The sequence below is a fragment of the Camelina sativa genome, chromosome 12 (genome assembly GCF_000633955.1).
Source record: "Camelina sativa cultivar DH55 chromosome 12, Cs, whole genome shotgun sequence".
In the NCBI taxonomy this organism is placed as follows: Eukaryota; Viridiplantae; Streptophyta; class Magnoliopsida; order Brassicales; family Brassicaceae; genus Camelina; species Camelina sativa.
The window spans coordinates 7,198,671-7,210,907 of NC_025696.1; the positions used below are offsets into that span (position 1 = coordinate 7,198,671).

The 12,237-nt window shown below is 34.3% G+C and overlaps 3 protein-coding genes across 3 annotated transcripts; all 3 read left to right on the forward strand.

The window, feature by feature from the left end:
• Nucleotides 2,078-6,480, forward strand: LOC104730648 (protein SPOROCYTELESS-like). The gene is made up of 5 exons (XM_010449848.2): nt 2,078-2,351; nt 3,137-3,141; nt 5,512-5,822; nt 5,912-6,145; nt 6,277-6,480. Exons 1-5 carry the CDS (start codon nt 2,116-2,118, stop codon nt 6,478-6,480), a joined length of 990 nt encoding a protein of 329 aa, XP_010448150.1. The 5' UTR covers nt 2,078-2,115.
• On the forward strand, nt 7,789-10,193 carry LOC104730649 (universal stress protein PHOS34-like). The gene is made up of 3 exons (XM_010449849.2): nt 7,789-8,704; nt 9,829-9,878; nt 9,972-10,193. The coding sequence occupies exons 1-2, from the start codon at nt 7,939-7,941 to the stop codon at nt 9,834-9,836; spliced, it is 774 nt and encodes a 257-aa protein (XP_010448151.1). The 5' UTR covers nt 7,789-7,938; the 3' UTR covers nt 9,837-9,878; nt 9,972-10,193.
• On the forward strand, nt 10,620-11,864 carry LOC104730650 (uncharacterized RNA-binding protein C25G10.01-like). Its single transcript, XM_010449850.2, has 5 exons — nt 10,620-10,655; nt 10,737-10,811; nt 11,036-11,071; nt 11,215-11,322; nt 11,411-11,864. The coding sequence occupies exons 1-5, from the start codon at nt 10,620-10,622 to the stop codon at nt 11,846-11,848; spliced, it is 693 nt and encodes a 230-aa protein (XP_010448152.1). The 3' UTR covers nt 11,849-11,864.

A 12,237-nucleotide genomic window follows, 5' to 3' on the forward strand; every position in this document is an offset into this window, starting at 1 on the left:
ATTGATGTTTTGTAGATTTTAAGAAGTAATCATTGAAAATATTTAAATTTTTGAATTGCTATTGGTTTATTTTTTCTCTCTCTACCAAAAAGTAATTATAAATTAATTTACAAATAAAAACTAAAATTTTTCTTAAAATGTGTGAAAATGTCAAAACATCAATCTTTGTGAGACAAAGGGAGTAGTAAAAAAGCGTTGGCTTTTTCTTTTGCAAACGTTTATAATTTTGTTTGTTGGAAATTGTCATTTTTTTTTAGTATTAAATTACTGATTTGTTCTTTAGATTTTATAACGTACGAGATAACATGTAAACAGCCATTTGAAATGCACAATGTCATATCTGGACTGGTTACTTAGGTTACTTAATTACAAGAAGGAAAAAAAAAGAAAAAGAAAAAGAGTAGAAGTATCGAAACAAACACAATGTACTGTTTAATGATTCAGAGAGGAACGCTTCACTTACGATTTATACTGAAAATGTAAAAGAAAGCTATAATTTCAAGGTAATTAAAACAAAAATTTCTAATAGTAGGTGTTGGGCTGAAGCCAAAGTTAACATGGAGGCAGCTTTCAAAATGTTTCCTTATATGATGCATCCATCATTTCTACTCTACTCCGTAGCTCAACCCTTCTCGTAAGTCACGTCCTCTTATGCCATTCTTTTTGCTTTCATGTATCCTCATTGTGTAGCAATAAATTCCAAACTAATTTTTTGAAATACCTATAATTTTCTGACTTAACAAAAATCAATTTCATATCTAAATACCTATACTTTGTAACTTGTAATGCTATATCCTCTATATCACCATATAGTGACTTTGTAACTTGTAATGCTTACTCTTAAAAAAAATATAAAAATTAGTTTTTGAGAGAAGAAGAAAAAAAGAATAAAATATAACTGCGACTGTAACTGGACTTGCTTATTTTAGTTGATATGAGCTGAGTAAAATCACGTTGTTTCAGACCTTGCTCGCTATAATCGGCGAATGGTCTAATGTCCCAACACCTGTCTTCGATCTGCGGGTACTATATTCTCTTCGTGTAACGGACGCGCTGTTGCTATTGGAGAGTGCGTCGCACGTCACGACTGAGCCTAGCGACAAGCTCCGATATTGCTGTCTCCACGGTTAAAAGATTATCACAACATTTTTTTCACCTAAAGAACAAATACAAAATTAAATAGACAAAAAGGCTCTAAGCTTTTTAGTTTTGTTCTTGCATTCTTCGCCCAAAAGATGTAAAGACAGTAAAGGATTACTACTTTTAAATCTGTTTCTGTTGTTAAGCATTTCAATTCTTTAAAAATCAATATGGATCATATTTGTTGCGAAATGGTTGAATTTGTATATACACTTGAGTGATGATCTAGTGATCGAGAGTTAGGCTAATTAATTAAGGAGTAAGTGAAGATTATATAGAAAGGGGGAGGCACCATGTAATGGGCGGAACCAGTTAGTCAAGAACTCAAGATTAAATTTATTCCACAAATCCAATACATGGATAACATCAATATAATCAATCATACACTCATGCTACAACATATTTTTTCAGTTACAAACTCTCCTATAACTATTTCAATTCTTGCTTTTCATGACTATATTAGCATCGAATCATGCAGTTATTTAACGTTTCTTTACTTTATACAACAAAAGATAATGATATTACATGATAAGACTCACCATATATTGACAAACTGAACATCTATGTATACGCATAAGTTAAAAAATCCATGCAATTAAGCACTTATGGAATTATCGGATTTAGCTAAGACTAAAAAAGTAAAGAATATAGTACTAATTTATATGTTTTGGAAAGATATTTTAATTTAATCAAGTATAGGGGGGGGGGGTAAAAAGTGAAAAGTAAAAAAAGATACGTTATCCTCATATAGAACCTGGAAATAACAGAAAATAAAAAAACACAAGTAAGTACTTTGCCTGAGAGGATATGAACAATAAAGAGATATACACATCCACATCCACACACACACACAAAAAGAGAGCAGAGACAAAACACACAGACTTAAAGCTTTCGCCTTTACCTCTTCCTCTCTCTCCTCTCCTTAAAAAGAGTTCTGAGAACCAGAAGCTCATCACTGATCCATCATCATCATCAATGGCGACTTCTCTCTTCTTCATGCCAACAGATCAAAACTCCGTCGGAAACCAAAACGAGCGTCTGAGAATTAACAACCACCTTGGTGTCGCCAACAGCTCCGGCGAGATCCGGACGACAGAGCGCCAGACCCAGAAGAGCCGTGGTCGGAGACCGGGATCAAAGAAAGGCCAGCAAAACCAGAAAAAACCGACCTTGAGAGGAATGGGTGTAGCGACACTACAAGAAAACAAGCTGTTTGAGACTCCAAAAATAGTCCCAAATTGGTCGCAAATACACTATATACGACTATTTTGCAACCGTTTTAAATGGTCGTTAAAAATTGGTCGCAAAATATTTTAGTCACAAAACACCGACCACTCTGTGACCTCATTTTATGGTCTTAAATTTGCTACTACATTAGGACTGTAATACGTAGTCATATCTTAGAGACTAATTAGGGACATATATTTGTAGCGACGTTTTGTGACTAACTAAAGTCATATATTACAGACCTTTTTGCGACGAACCACAGAAAAAGAAAAAAGAAAAAAAAATTAATTTATTATACAAGAAAAATAAATTAAATATAGCTTTTATTTGTTTCGTAAATTCATTTTATATAATCAATATATATAGCGACGGAGATGTATTACTGCGGCGACGGAGAACAAAACAGTGGCGGCGGCCGGAGGGTTAGAGATGTGACGGTAGAGAAATCGAGATGTATTGGTGGTGAACAGGCGGAAGCTTCAAAATGTAGCGGCGACCGTAAAAAGTGTGTGCATCTGCGGTGGTTCTCCACTTCCACCACCATCTCCGACGTCATCGTTGACACAAGGGTCTTCAGATCTACCACCGCCAACGTCGTCGTTGACACAAGGGTCTTCAGATCCACCACTTCCGACGTTGTCGTTGACACTAATTCTTCAGATCTGTCGATGAAACCTAAAATATAAATCAAAGAAATAATTAAAACATACATGATTTCTCCAGATTCAATCAATCTCAAGCAAATAAACAGATTGAGAAAGAGAGAGAGAGAAGGTGAAAAGCTTGTACCTTTGTGTCATGTCCGGTGAAAACAACAGCTCCTTAGACATACTCTGTTTCTAAGCTCCGTAAAAACAAAGGAAAGAGAGAAGATGAGAAAAAAGAAAAAAATATTTTCTCTAGAGAAAAGGAAAGAAGACACGATGAGCACAAGAAAGGAAGGAAAACAAGAGATGATTTTGGTCCGTTAGATTAACTCAATCAATGGTGGATGATAAACCAAATGACAATCCTTGCCATTTAGGATTAGCCAATGAGAAATTTTTCTTTTCTTTTTTTTGATAAAATTTTGGTAATTTGCTATCATTTAATATTATAATTTAGATATTGGGGGTTTAGATTTTGAAAAGTATTAGATATGATTTTAAAAAGTATTAGATTTATAAAGAAAACACTTTTATTTTTAAAAGTGATGGATTTCAGTTTTGAGTATATATATATATACACAAAGTTACATTATATTATTCGTTTAGAGTTTTATAATTATGATTAGAATTAAAAAAAATCTAAGAAAAATTGGCAATAAGCATTTAAAAGCACTGACAGTCCAAACCTATGCATACAAATATTACATAAAATCATAAGTAACACTTATACTTTTTTTTTTGGGCAAACAAGTAACACTTATACATGTTATGTAAGTTGAAAATATTTTTTTCTAAACATTGGAAACAAAAAGTGTTTTGGTATTATAATCACTCAGTGTCTAAAGTAGTTCATATATATGTAGAAACAAATAAATTAACATATTTTACATTTCTCTATTGTTAAATATATAAATAAATTCATTAGGTGTTGGTAAAAAGTAGCAAATTCATCACAATGTCAGGTGTTAGTAGCACAGTGATGGCATACTAGTCGCAAATATGTGACCGTATTAGTAAAATAGTCACAAAGTGTGACTGTTTTATGACCCTATTGTATTAATCACAAACTTATACATATCAAATTTAAGGTTTAAGGGCCACCGGATTTTACAAATTGCTTGACAATCACACATATTAGATTTCTAACAACCATCTATGAGTTTAATAAGTAAAAACTTGATATGGTAAGTAAAGTTAGAAATTACAAAACAATCACAAACAATACATGGAAAGCACATGTAATACTTATACATGTTATATAAGTTGCAAATATTTTTTAAAACATAGGAAATTAGTTGGTATTATAATGACTCAGTGTCTAAAGTAGTTCATATCTATGTAGAAACAAATAACTTAACATATTTTACAATTCTCAATTGTTGAATATATAAATAAAGTCGTTAGGCGTTGGTAAAACGTAGCAAAATCGTCACAATCTCAGGTGTTAGTAGCAAAGTGGTGGCAAACTAGTCGCAAATATGTTACCGTATTAGTATAATAGTCGCAAAGTGTAACTCTTTTGTGACCCTATTATGAATCACAAACTTATACATATCAAATTTTAAGTTTAAGAGCCACCAAATTTTACAAATTACTTGACAATCACACATATATATTAGATTTCTAACCACTATCTACAAGTTTAATAAGTAAAAAACTTGATATGGTAAGTAAAGTTAGAAATTACAAAACAATCACAAACAATACATAGAAATCACATGTAATACTTATACATGTTAATATGTTATGTAAGTTGCAAATATATTTTCTTAAACATTAGAAATTAGATTTCTTTTTGATATAATAATGATTCAGTGTCTAAAATAGTCATACTAATGTAGAATTTAATACTTTAACAAATTTTATACGTCATTACTGTTGAATATACATAAATAATTATCAAGCGTTGGTAAAAAGAAACAAATTTGTCACAATCTTAGGTGTTAGTAGCAAGTTAATCACATAATTGTCCCAAATGATTAACAAAATAGTCTCAAAATGTGACTATTTTGTAACGCTATTTTATGAGACAAACCGCAAAAATTTAAAGCCTTCAAAAAACATATGATTTCTGCAATCACTCGCTAGAATTATAAAAAAGACCTCTTAATTTAACGAGTAAAAATTGATATAGTGAAGACACTTGAAGTCACAAACAAGTAGCAAATGTGGGACTACTTTTGTGACTAAAACTCCAGACTAAAACAAGCGTCTCTAATTCGTCACAAATTGCGACTATTTTAGGACTACAATGATATAGTCAGTTAATAGTCTTATAGTAGTCACAAATATGAGACCATTTGCAGACTACAACTGTTCGTCGTAATTCTGTGACTGTTTTGCCACTGTTGTTTGTGTAGTCGTATATTAGTCATAAATTCGTCCTAAAAACGTTACAATTATTTGTGACCAAAAAAGAAGTCACAAACTATAGTCTCAAAATGCATGTTTTCTTGTAGTGCGAAGCTCGAGCTCGAGCGTCTCAAAACCGAAGCAGCAGAGAACAGGCAACTCGCCGCCACTCTCGTCGGAGACTCGTCACCGAACCCTAACAACGCTGCCCGTTTGTTACCCGTGCCAGTTGTAGACCCGGTGCTCGTCCTACAAGGCTTCCCAAGCTCACTCGGTGGATGCAGAAACAACAGGATCTATTGTGGTGGGGTCGGGTCGGGTCAGATTATGATGGACCCGGTTTGTCCTCCTTGGGGTTTTGTTGAGACCTCTCCTCATCATCATGAGCTCTCTTCAATCCCAAATCCTCAGATGTATAACGCTATCTCCGATCCTCACTGTGACACTTGCTTCAAGGTTTGATTTTTTTCTTCTTCTTTTATCTTAAACTGTATATATCCAGTAGTATGATAGAAAAGTTTTGATTTTTATTATGTAAATCTCAGAAGAAACGTGTGGATGAAGATCAGAACAATGTAGTTCGATCCAACGGTGGTGGGTTTTCGAAATACACAATGGTTCATCCTCCGATGAACGGCTACGAGCATCTTCTTCAACCAGATTATCAGAGGAGCAACCAAGGTTTCATGTATGATCATCATCATCACAGAATCGCTAGATCAGCTCCACCTTCTGCTGCTAGTACTCATCCGTATCTTAATGAAGCGACAAATCATACGGTACTTAGTTCATTTATACACATAGATATTATACATACATGGTTTATCTTATTTAGGTGTCATATAGATATAGATATTCGTATATATCTATGGTGTATTGATTGATTTGAATGGTGGGATTATGATGAAAGGTATCAATGGAGGAATATGGGAGCGGCTACATGGAAGGAAACCCTAGAAGTGGAGGATCAGGAGGAGGTGTGATGGAGTATGAGTTTTTTCCGGGGAAATACGATGATGGCTTTCCAGGAAATTATGGTAAAGGAGTTTCATCAATGGCTACTACATCTCCTAATCCATCATCATCCACCATTGATTTGTCTTTGAAGCTTTAAATGGTTTTGAAACATCGTCTCAGAGATTTTTCAGCTCTCTTCCTTTCTCTCTCTCTCTCTCTCTCTTTCTCTCTTTTCTATATTAATTTAAACAAATCGTCGTTTTTGTTTTGCTTTTTTATCAATTAAGTAGACAGAAGTATGAAACAGAAAAACAAAAGACACTTTTTTGGTGTATGCATCTGAGAGCTGAGTCGAAAAGAAAGATTCAGGCTTTTGGTTTTGGATTACCCTTTTGGTTGTTTATTTTGGGATGTTAAACCTAAACACTCAGACATATGTTCTGTTCTCTTCCTTAATTGTGTCATGAAACTTTTCTCTCTCTCACTCTCTCCCTATAAAGCTGTGTCAGATCTCTTGGGGATTGTATCCATTTTGTGTTTCTTTCGTTAGGCAATGATCCTGTCATGATTCCATGTTATCACCTATAATCCTCGGTTTATGAAATGGTGTCATCTCTCAATTAACCTTGTTAATTTTTTGATGTGAGAGAAATTTATCAATTAAATTGCACTCTTGATTGATGAATGCCAAACAAGAAAAAAGAAATGCTCTTGATTGTTGTATGTATAGCTTTGTCCAGTGACATCACATAAAATATAGGGTGTACAGCTTAATTTCAGTTTAGGAAGTATATATGTGTGTTTGATATACTGTATAAGGTTTTGTTTTGGTTCAGATTTAATACTTACAGAGTCAGTCATTCACAGTATTAATTTAGAAAAAAATCTAGAAAAAAATCTATTAATTAAGCAAAAATCTATTAATTTTAGAAATAGTGTGATATAATTTTAAGCAATTTGTATCCATATAATATTGGATCAACAATAGAAAACATAAACATGCATATTTTATACTAAAACATACTTATTTCTCATCAACAAAAAAGAGAAGCAAATATAGGTTTCTTATTTTCTTGCATATATAGGTTTCATAAATAACCAATTTTACACTTCTATGTTTGTCCAAAAGAAAAGGAAAAAAAAAAAAAAAAAACACTATGAGAATATTGTTTAAAAGTTGAAATAAATTTACAAAGAATTTACACAATAACTAAGCTTATGAGAATTGTTTGATTACAGCAAGCAATCTATATTTGACATATTGATACAGTCAAATGTAAAGACTAAAATATTTAAAAATTAAAAATCATGACATATTGGGCCATTAATATAAAATTACAGCCCATCAAAAAAAAAAAAACACTCAAAAAGATAAAACAAGTTCCTTGTGACTGCTTAGCACGTTCTCGACTTATCAAGGTTTGAAAATTCAATATACATACAAAAAAGACATTATCCAACAATTAGCATTACATTAAATAACACTCACAAAATTAAATTAAGAATAAACATCGATAAACACGGCTCTCTCTTCTTCTTCATCATTTCATAATCAAAGTTTCTATAATTTGTTTGAATCAAAGACGAAGACGAAGACGAAGAAGAAGAGTCGATCATGAATCCAGATTCCGATTACCCTCACCTCCCAAACATCAAGATCCACCACCCTTCATCACCTCGTCACTCTCCCCACCACTCTTCCTCTACTCCTTCCGCCGCTACTCCAACCCCAACCGCCGGTGCTCGTCGTAAGATCGGTGTCGCCGTTGACCTCTCCGAAGAAAGCGCTTTCGCCGTTCGTTGGGCCGTTGACCATTACATCCGTCCCGGTGACGCCGTCGTCATTCTCCACGTCTCTCCAACCTCCGTTCTCTTCGGCGCCGATTGGGGACCTCTCCCTCTCCAAACCACTCCTCCTCCTCCTTCCGATCCCGAAGCTCAACCCAAACCTAGCCAAGAAGATTTCGATGCTTTCACATCATCCAAAGTAGCGGATCTAGCGAAACCGTTGAAAGAAGCTGGGTTCCCTCATAAGATCCATATAGTGAAAGATCACGATATGAGAGAGAGGCTTTGTTTAGAGACTGAAAGGCTTAACCTTAGTGCTGTGATTATGGGAAGTAGAGGTTTTGGTGCTGAGAAGAAAGGAAGTGATGGCAAGCTTGGCTCTGTTAGTGATTATTGTGTTCACCATTGTGTTTGTCCTGTTGTTGTGGTTAGATACCCTGATGATCGTGATGGTCCTTCTCCTCCTGGGAACGTTGGTGGTACTAGGGAAGCTATTGTCACTGTTAAATCACGTAGGGATGATGATGATGATGATGATGAAGATGATGACGCTAAGACTTCTGATGCTCCTGCTCATCATGAACACATCAAAGGTCAGGACTTGTTCATTTTCTTACTCTTTTACAAATGTCCCGTTGACTTTGCATTTTGTCTGGTTTTAGTTTATGGAATCGTTCTGAATTATGTTAGCTTAGTGTTTTAGAGAGATTGCTGTAGATGGGAACGTGAAAACTTAGATTTTTCCATTGGCTTTGCTTTCTGAAATTAGAGTATTGTGATGTTTAATTCTGTTCTGCTATTGATTGTTTATTGTTGATGTGTTCAACTCTGTTTTCAGCTTGTGTAAATTACCTAACTTTTCTGCTTTAGTATCGAAAAAGTAGCCATGATATTTTATTCTGTGATTCGTTGCTCTCCTCAAGATTCCATTTTCTCTTCATCTGCTTTGTTGAGTGTGTATGCTATTTTGGTAGCCTTTTTGATATTTATCTAGCAAGTTAGGCAGATTTCCTCTGCAAGTGGTGCAAATGAGCTTCCAACATATTTTTATTTCAATTCATGACTTTCCTACACTGCTTTTGCTCTATTTTGCTAACACTGGTTGTGTTTCAATTCGAATATTCTTGAAACCAAAGAAGATACTTGCTTTTGGCCGACCAGGAAAGTCTTTTTTTTTTGGGGGTGTTTTGTTGACTGTTTTCTATCTTTTCTCTAGTTTGGAGTAATAGTAAGCAAAGTATTACAATTCTTGACTTGATAAGGAAGAGAAAAAATGAATCTCTTGAGCTCCCAAAGACGTAGATTAGTGAAAACCATGCAGTTGGTGGAATGTTGTAAACTCTGTTACCTCTAATATGAATTGTGAATCAGTATCTTCTTACTTTTAGTTGCTGAAACTAAAGAGTCCATGAAAACTTGTCCAGGGAAAAAATAAAGTAGAGTGGTATAGAAATCAAAATCTAGTTAGTCTTTTGGGAAGACAGTCTTTTCACTGGTTATACACAGACATATATGATATCTGTGTGTAGGGTTATATGCAAAATAGCTATGAGATTGTTAAAGCCTAGGTTTGCAAAAAGAAAATGTAGATGGTCTTTGCTTGATTGATTCAATGATTCCTCTTGTGTACCCTTGCGAATCTAGTTTGAACTCTTAAACTACTTGAATTGAATAGTAACAAGGAATTGGCAACAATTGATCCTCTTCCTTTTTACAGATGAGTAATGCGCCTTAGTATCTCATCGGATTCACCCTCTTCACAGCGAGGTAAACTATCAACAACCTTTTCAACCACTATCTAAAGAGTGGTCTCCACCGATCATTCTTTCGATTTGTTTGTGATTCTTTTGAATTTCGTAGGTACGAGGATGGATGAAAACAAAGCTGATTTGTGCAGAGGAGTGCGTTTGTGTGTATGTTTGTGCCATCTTTTGCAATCATGAAAAGTCTCTGGAACCTCCTCTGGATTATTTATTCTGAGTCCTTCTTCTTATAATTTATCCATGTATGATTTTCACATTTAAACAATGAAAGAGTTGGTATCACAGTTGAACTCTTACAGATTATGATCTTTATCCTCAATCTAATTTGATATCCAATGACCAAACAAAAAAATCGAAACTTATTTGCTTTTTAACATTTACAACAAATCTGAGCAATCATACTGATCTGTCCCCGAGGAAAGCTAATTGGGTTAGTTATATCACCAGGCCAGCCTAATACTTTTCTTTGAGTAAATAATAACAAGAGATATGATACTCTTCGGAATATACAAAATAAACCACTTGATAAAACCATAATTTGTGAAGATGTTTGTAATGAAGCTTCATTTATACCTGCGTATATATGCACAATATATAAAATACTTGTAATGAGATACAACATAAAACCAATTAATTAAACAAAAATCATGGCCCAGTTAAAAACCCAGCCGAAACCAGAATATAAAAAAAAAAAAAATAGTCTAGGGTTGTGTTACCCCTTTCTCACGCAAGTCTACAGCCGCCGATGGGGAAGAAGCGCTCCAAGGCGAAATCTTCAACTGTAATCTCTTTTGTCATTGTTCTTTTCTAATTTTGAGCTTTTGCTTCTCTCTATTACTAACTTCGCCTTTGTTTTGTTTAGGATGTTGAGGAAATTGGTGGTGATGACATGCTAATTGCCCTGAAAAAACAGAAGATACACAAGAAGAAATCTCAGGTTAGGCCTTGTTCTTGCTTGTATGCTTAGTGTAATTCTCTAGTTACTTGTTTCTCACTTAAATTTTATGAGGTTTATGCAAAGCGTAATTAACCTTTTTTAACATATAGTGGAATCGTAGAAAACACTGTTCTATTAAATCGCATCGCCACACTATCTACAACTTTTGTTGTGATTTCTCATTCTTTGACATAACCATGTCATTTTTGGTTTGATTTTTGCAGGAAAGTAATGAAGATGAAAAAATTATCTCGAAAGATGTAAGTATCATACAAGTAATTTTTTTCTTTTGTTATTTTCGACATTAACACCATGTAAGATGGCTCACTCTCGCCCAAGCTAAGTAATGAGTTTGATCTGTTTTTACCAATTATCTTATTCATTACTTTTAATGCAACGGCAGGATATAAAAAAATTGACGAAATCTATCAAAGAGCTGTCTGAAACCGTGAAAAAACTACAGGAGATTCTTTTGACAAAAGCCGATCTACTAGATCAGGTTTCATTGAAGGTATATGTTTTTCTTTTTACTCCTTTTTAGTAACTGGTTTGTTTATACCTCTCGTATTTGTTTTGACTATAGTTATATATATACATAGGCGAAAGAATCCCCAATGAAAAAGGAGGAAGAGATAGTCACTTGTGGTTTTGATTGTGAAGAATTCAAGGGAAACAATTCTAGTACCATTTTCGTTAAGGGATTTCAACAGTTGCAATCTAGAGATGATATCAAGGAGGCATTGACTACCATTTTCAGTTCTTTTGGAGTCGTCACAAGGGTTTTTGTTCCCATAGAGTGTAAAACCCGTGTTCCCTTAGGATTTGCTTTCATTAATCTGAGAGGTGGTGAAGGCAATGACAAGGCGTTAGAACTGAATGGAAGGCGCATGGGAGGAAGGAAACTTGAGGTGAAGATGGCTAGAGAAGCCGAAGAATTCTATGCCTACCCTGGCTTCAATGGGTGTGGACGATGTATAAGATTTATATGCCCTCATCTCACCGGCCACCAGGAGGACGATATCTTTTCATGGTTATAGTTGTCCTTTCAGCAGGCTGCAGGTTTATATCCCCCAAATACATGAATTTGCTCTTTTTTTTTATAACAAAGAAACTTGGTCATCAATTCATGGATGGTTGTCTTTTGATAATATGCAGGTCAGATTCACTAACGATGAACCACACATCTTATATATTGGTTGTTTTACTGTTGCCTTATTCTATTCTTATTACCTTATATGTATATGATTTAAACAATGAAGTAGTTGGTATCAAGTATCTAACCTTTTTGGGATTATGATATTTATCTTCAATCTAATTTGATATCCAAATATCCAGTGAGATACTAAAATATCCAAAGAGAATCAGTATCCCTTCTCTTTGCTCAATCTAGTTAGTCTTTGGGAAGACAGTCTTTTTCACTGGTTAC

Coding starts and splice junctions, on each gene's coding strand:
- LOC104730649 (XM_010449849.2), top strand. CDS start 7,939: ATGAATCCAGATTCCGATTACCCTCACCTCCCAAACATCAAGATCCAC.
- LOC104730648 (XM_010449848.2), top strand. CDS start 2,116: ATGGCGACTTCTCTCTTCTTCATGCCAACAGATCAAAACTCCGTCGGA. Junction 5,823..5,911: donor ACTGTGACACTTGCTTCAAG/GTTTGATTTTTT, acceptor TGTAAATCTCAG/AAGAAACGTGTGGATGAAGA. Junction 6,146..6,276: donor ATGAAGCGACAAATCATACG/GTACTTAGTTCA, acceptor TTATGATGAAAG/GTATCAATGGAGGAATATGG.
- LOC104730650 (XM_010449850.2), top strand. CDS start 10,620: ATGGGGAAGAAGCGCTCCAAGGCGAAATCTTCAACT. Junction 10,656..10,736: donor CCAAGGCGAAATCTTCAACT/GTAATCTCTTTT, acceptor TGTTTTGTTTAG/GATGTTGAGGAAATTGGTGG. Junction 10,812..11,035: donor TACACAAGAAGAAATCTCAG/GTTAGGCCTTGT, acceptor TGATTTTTGCAG/GAAAGTAATGAAGATGAAAA.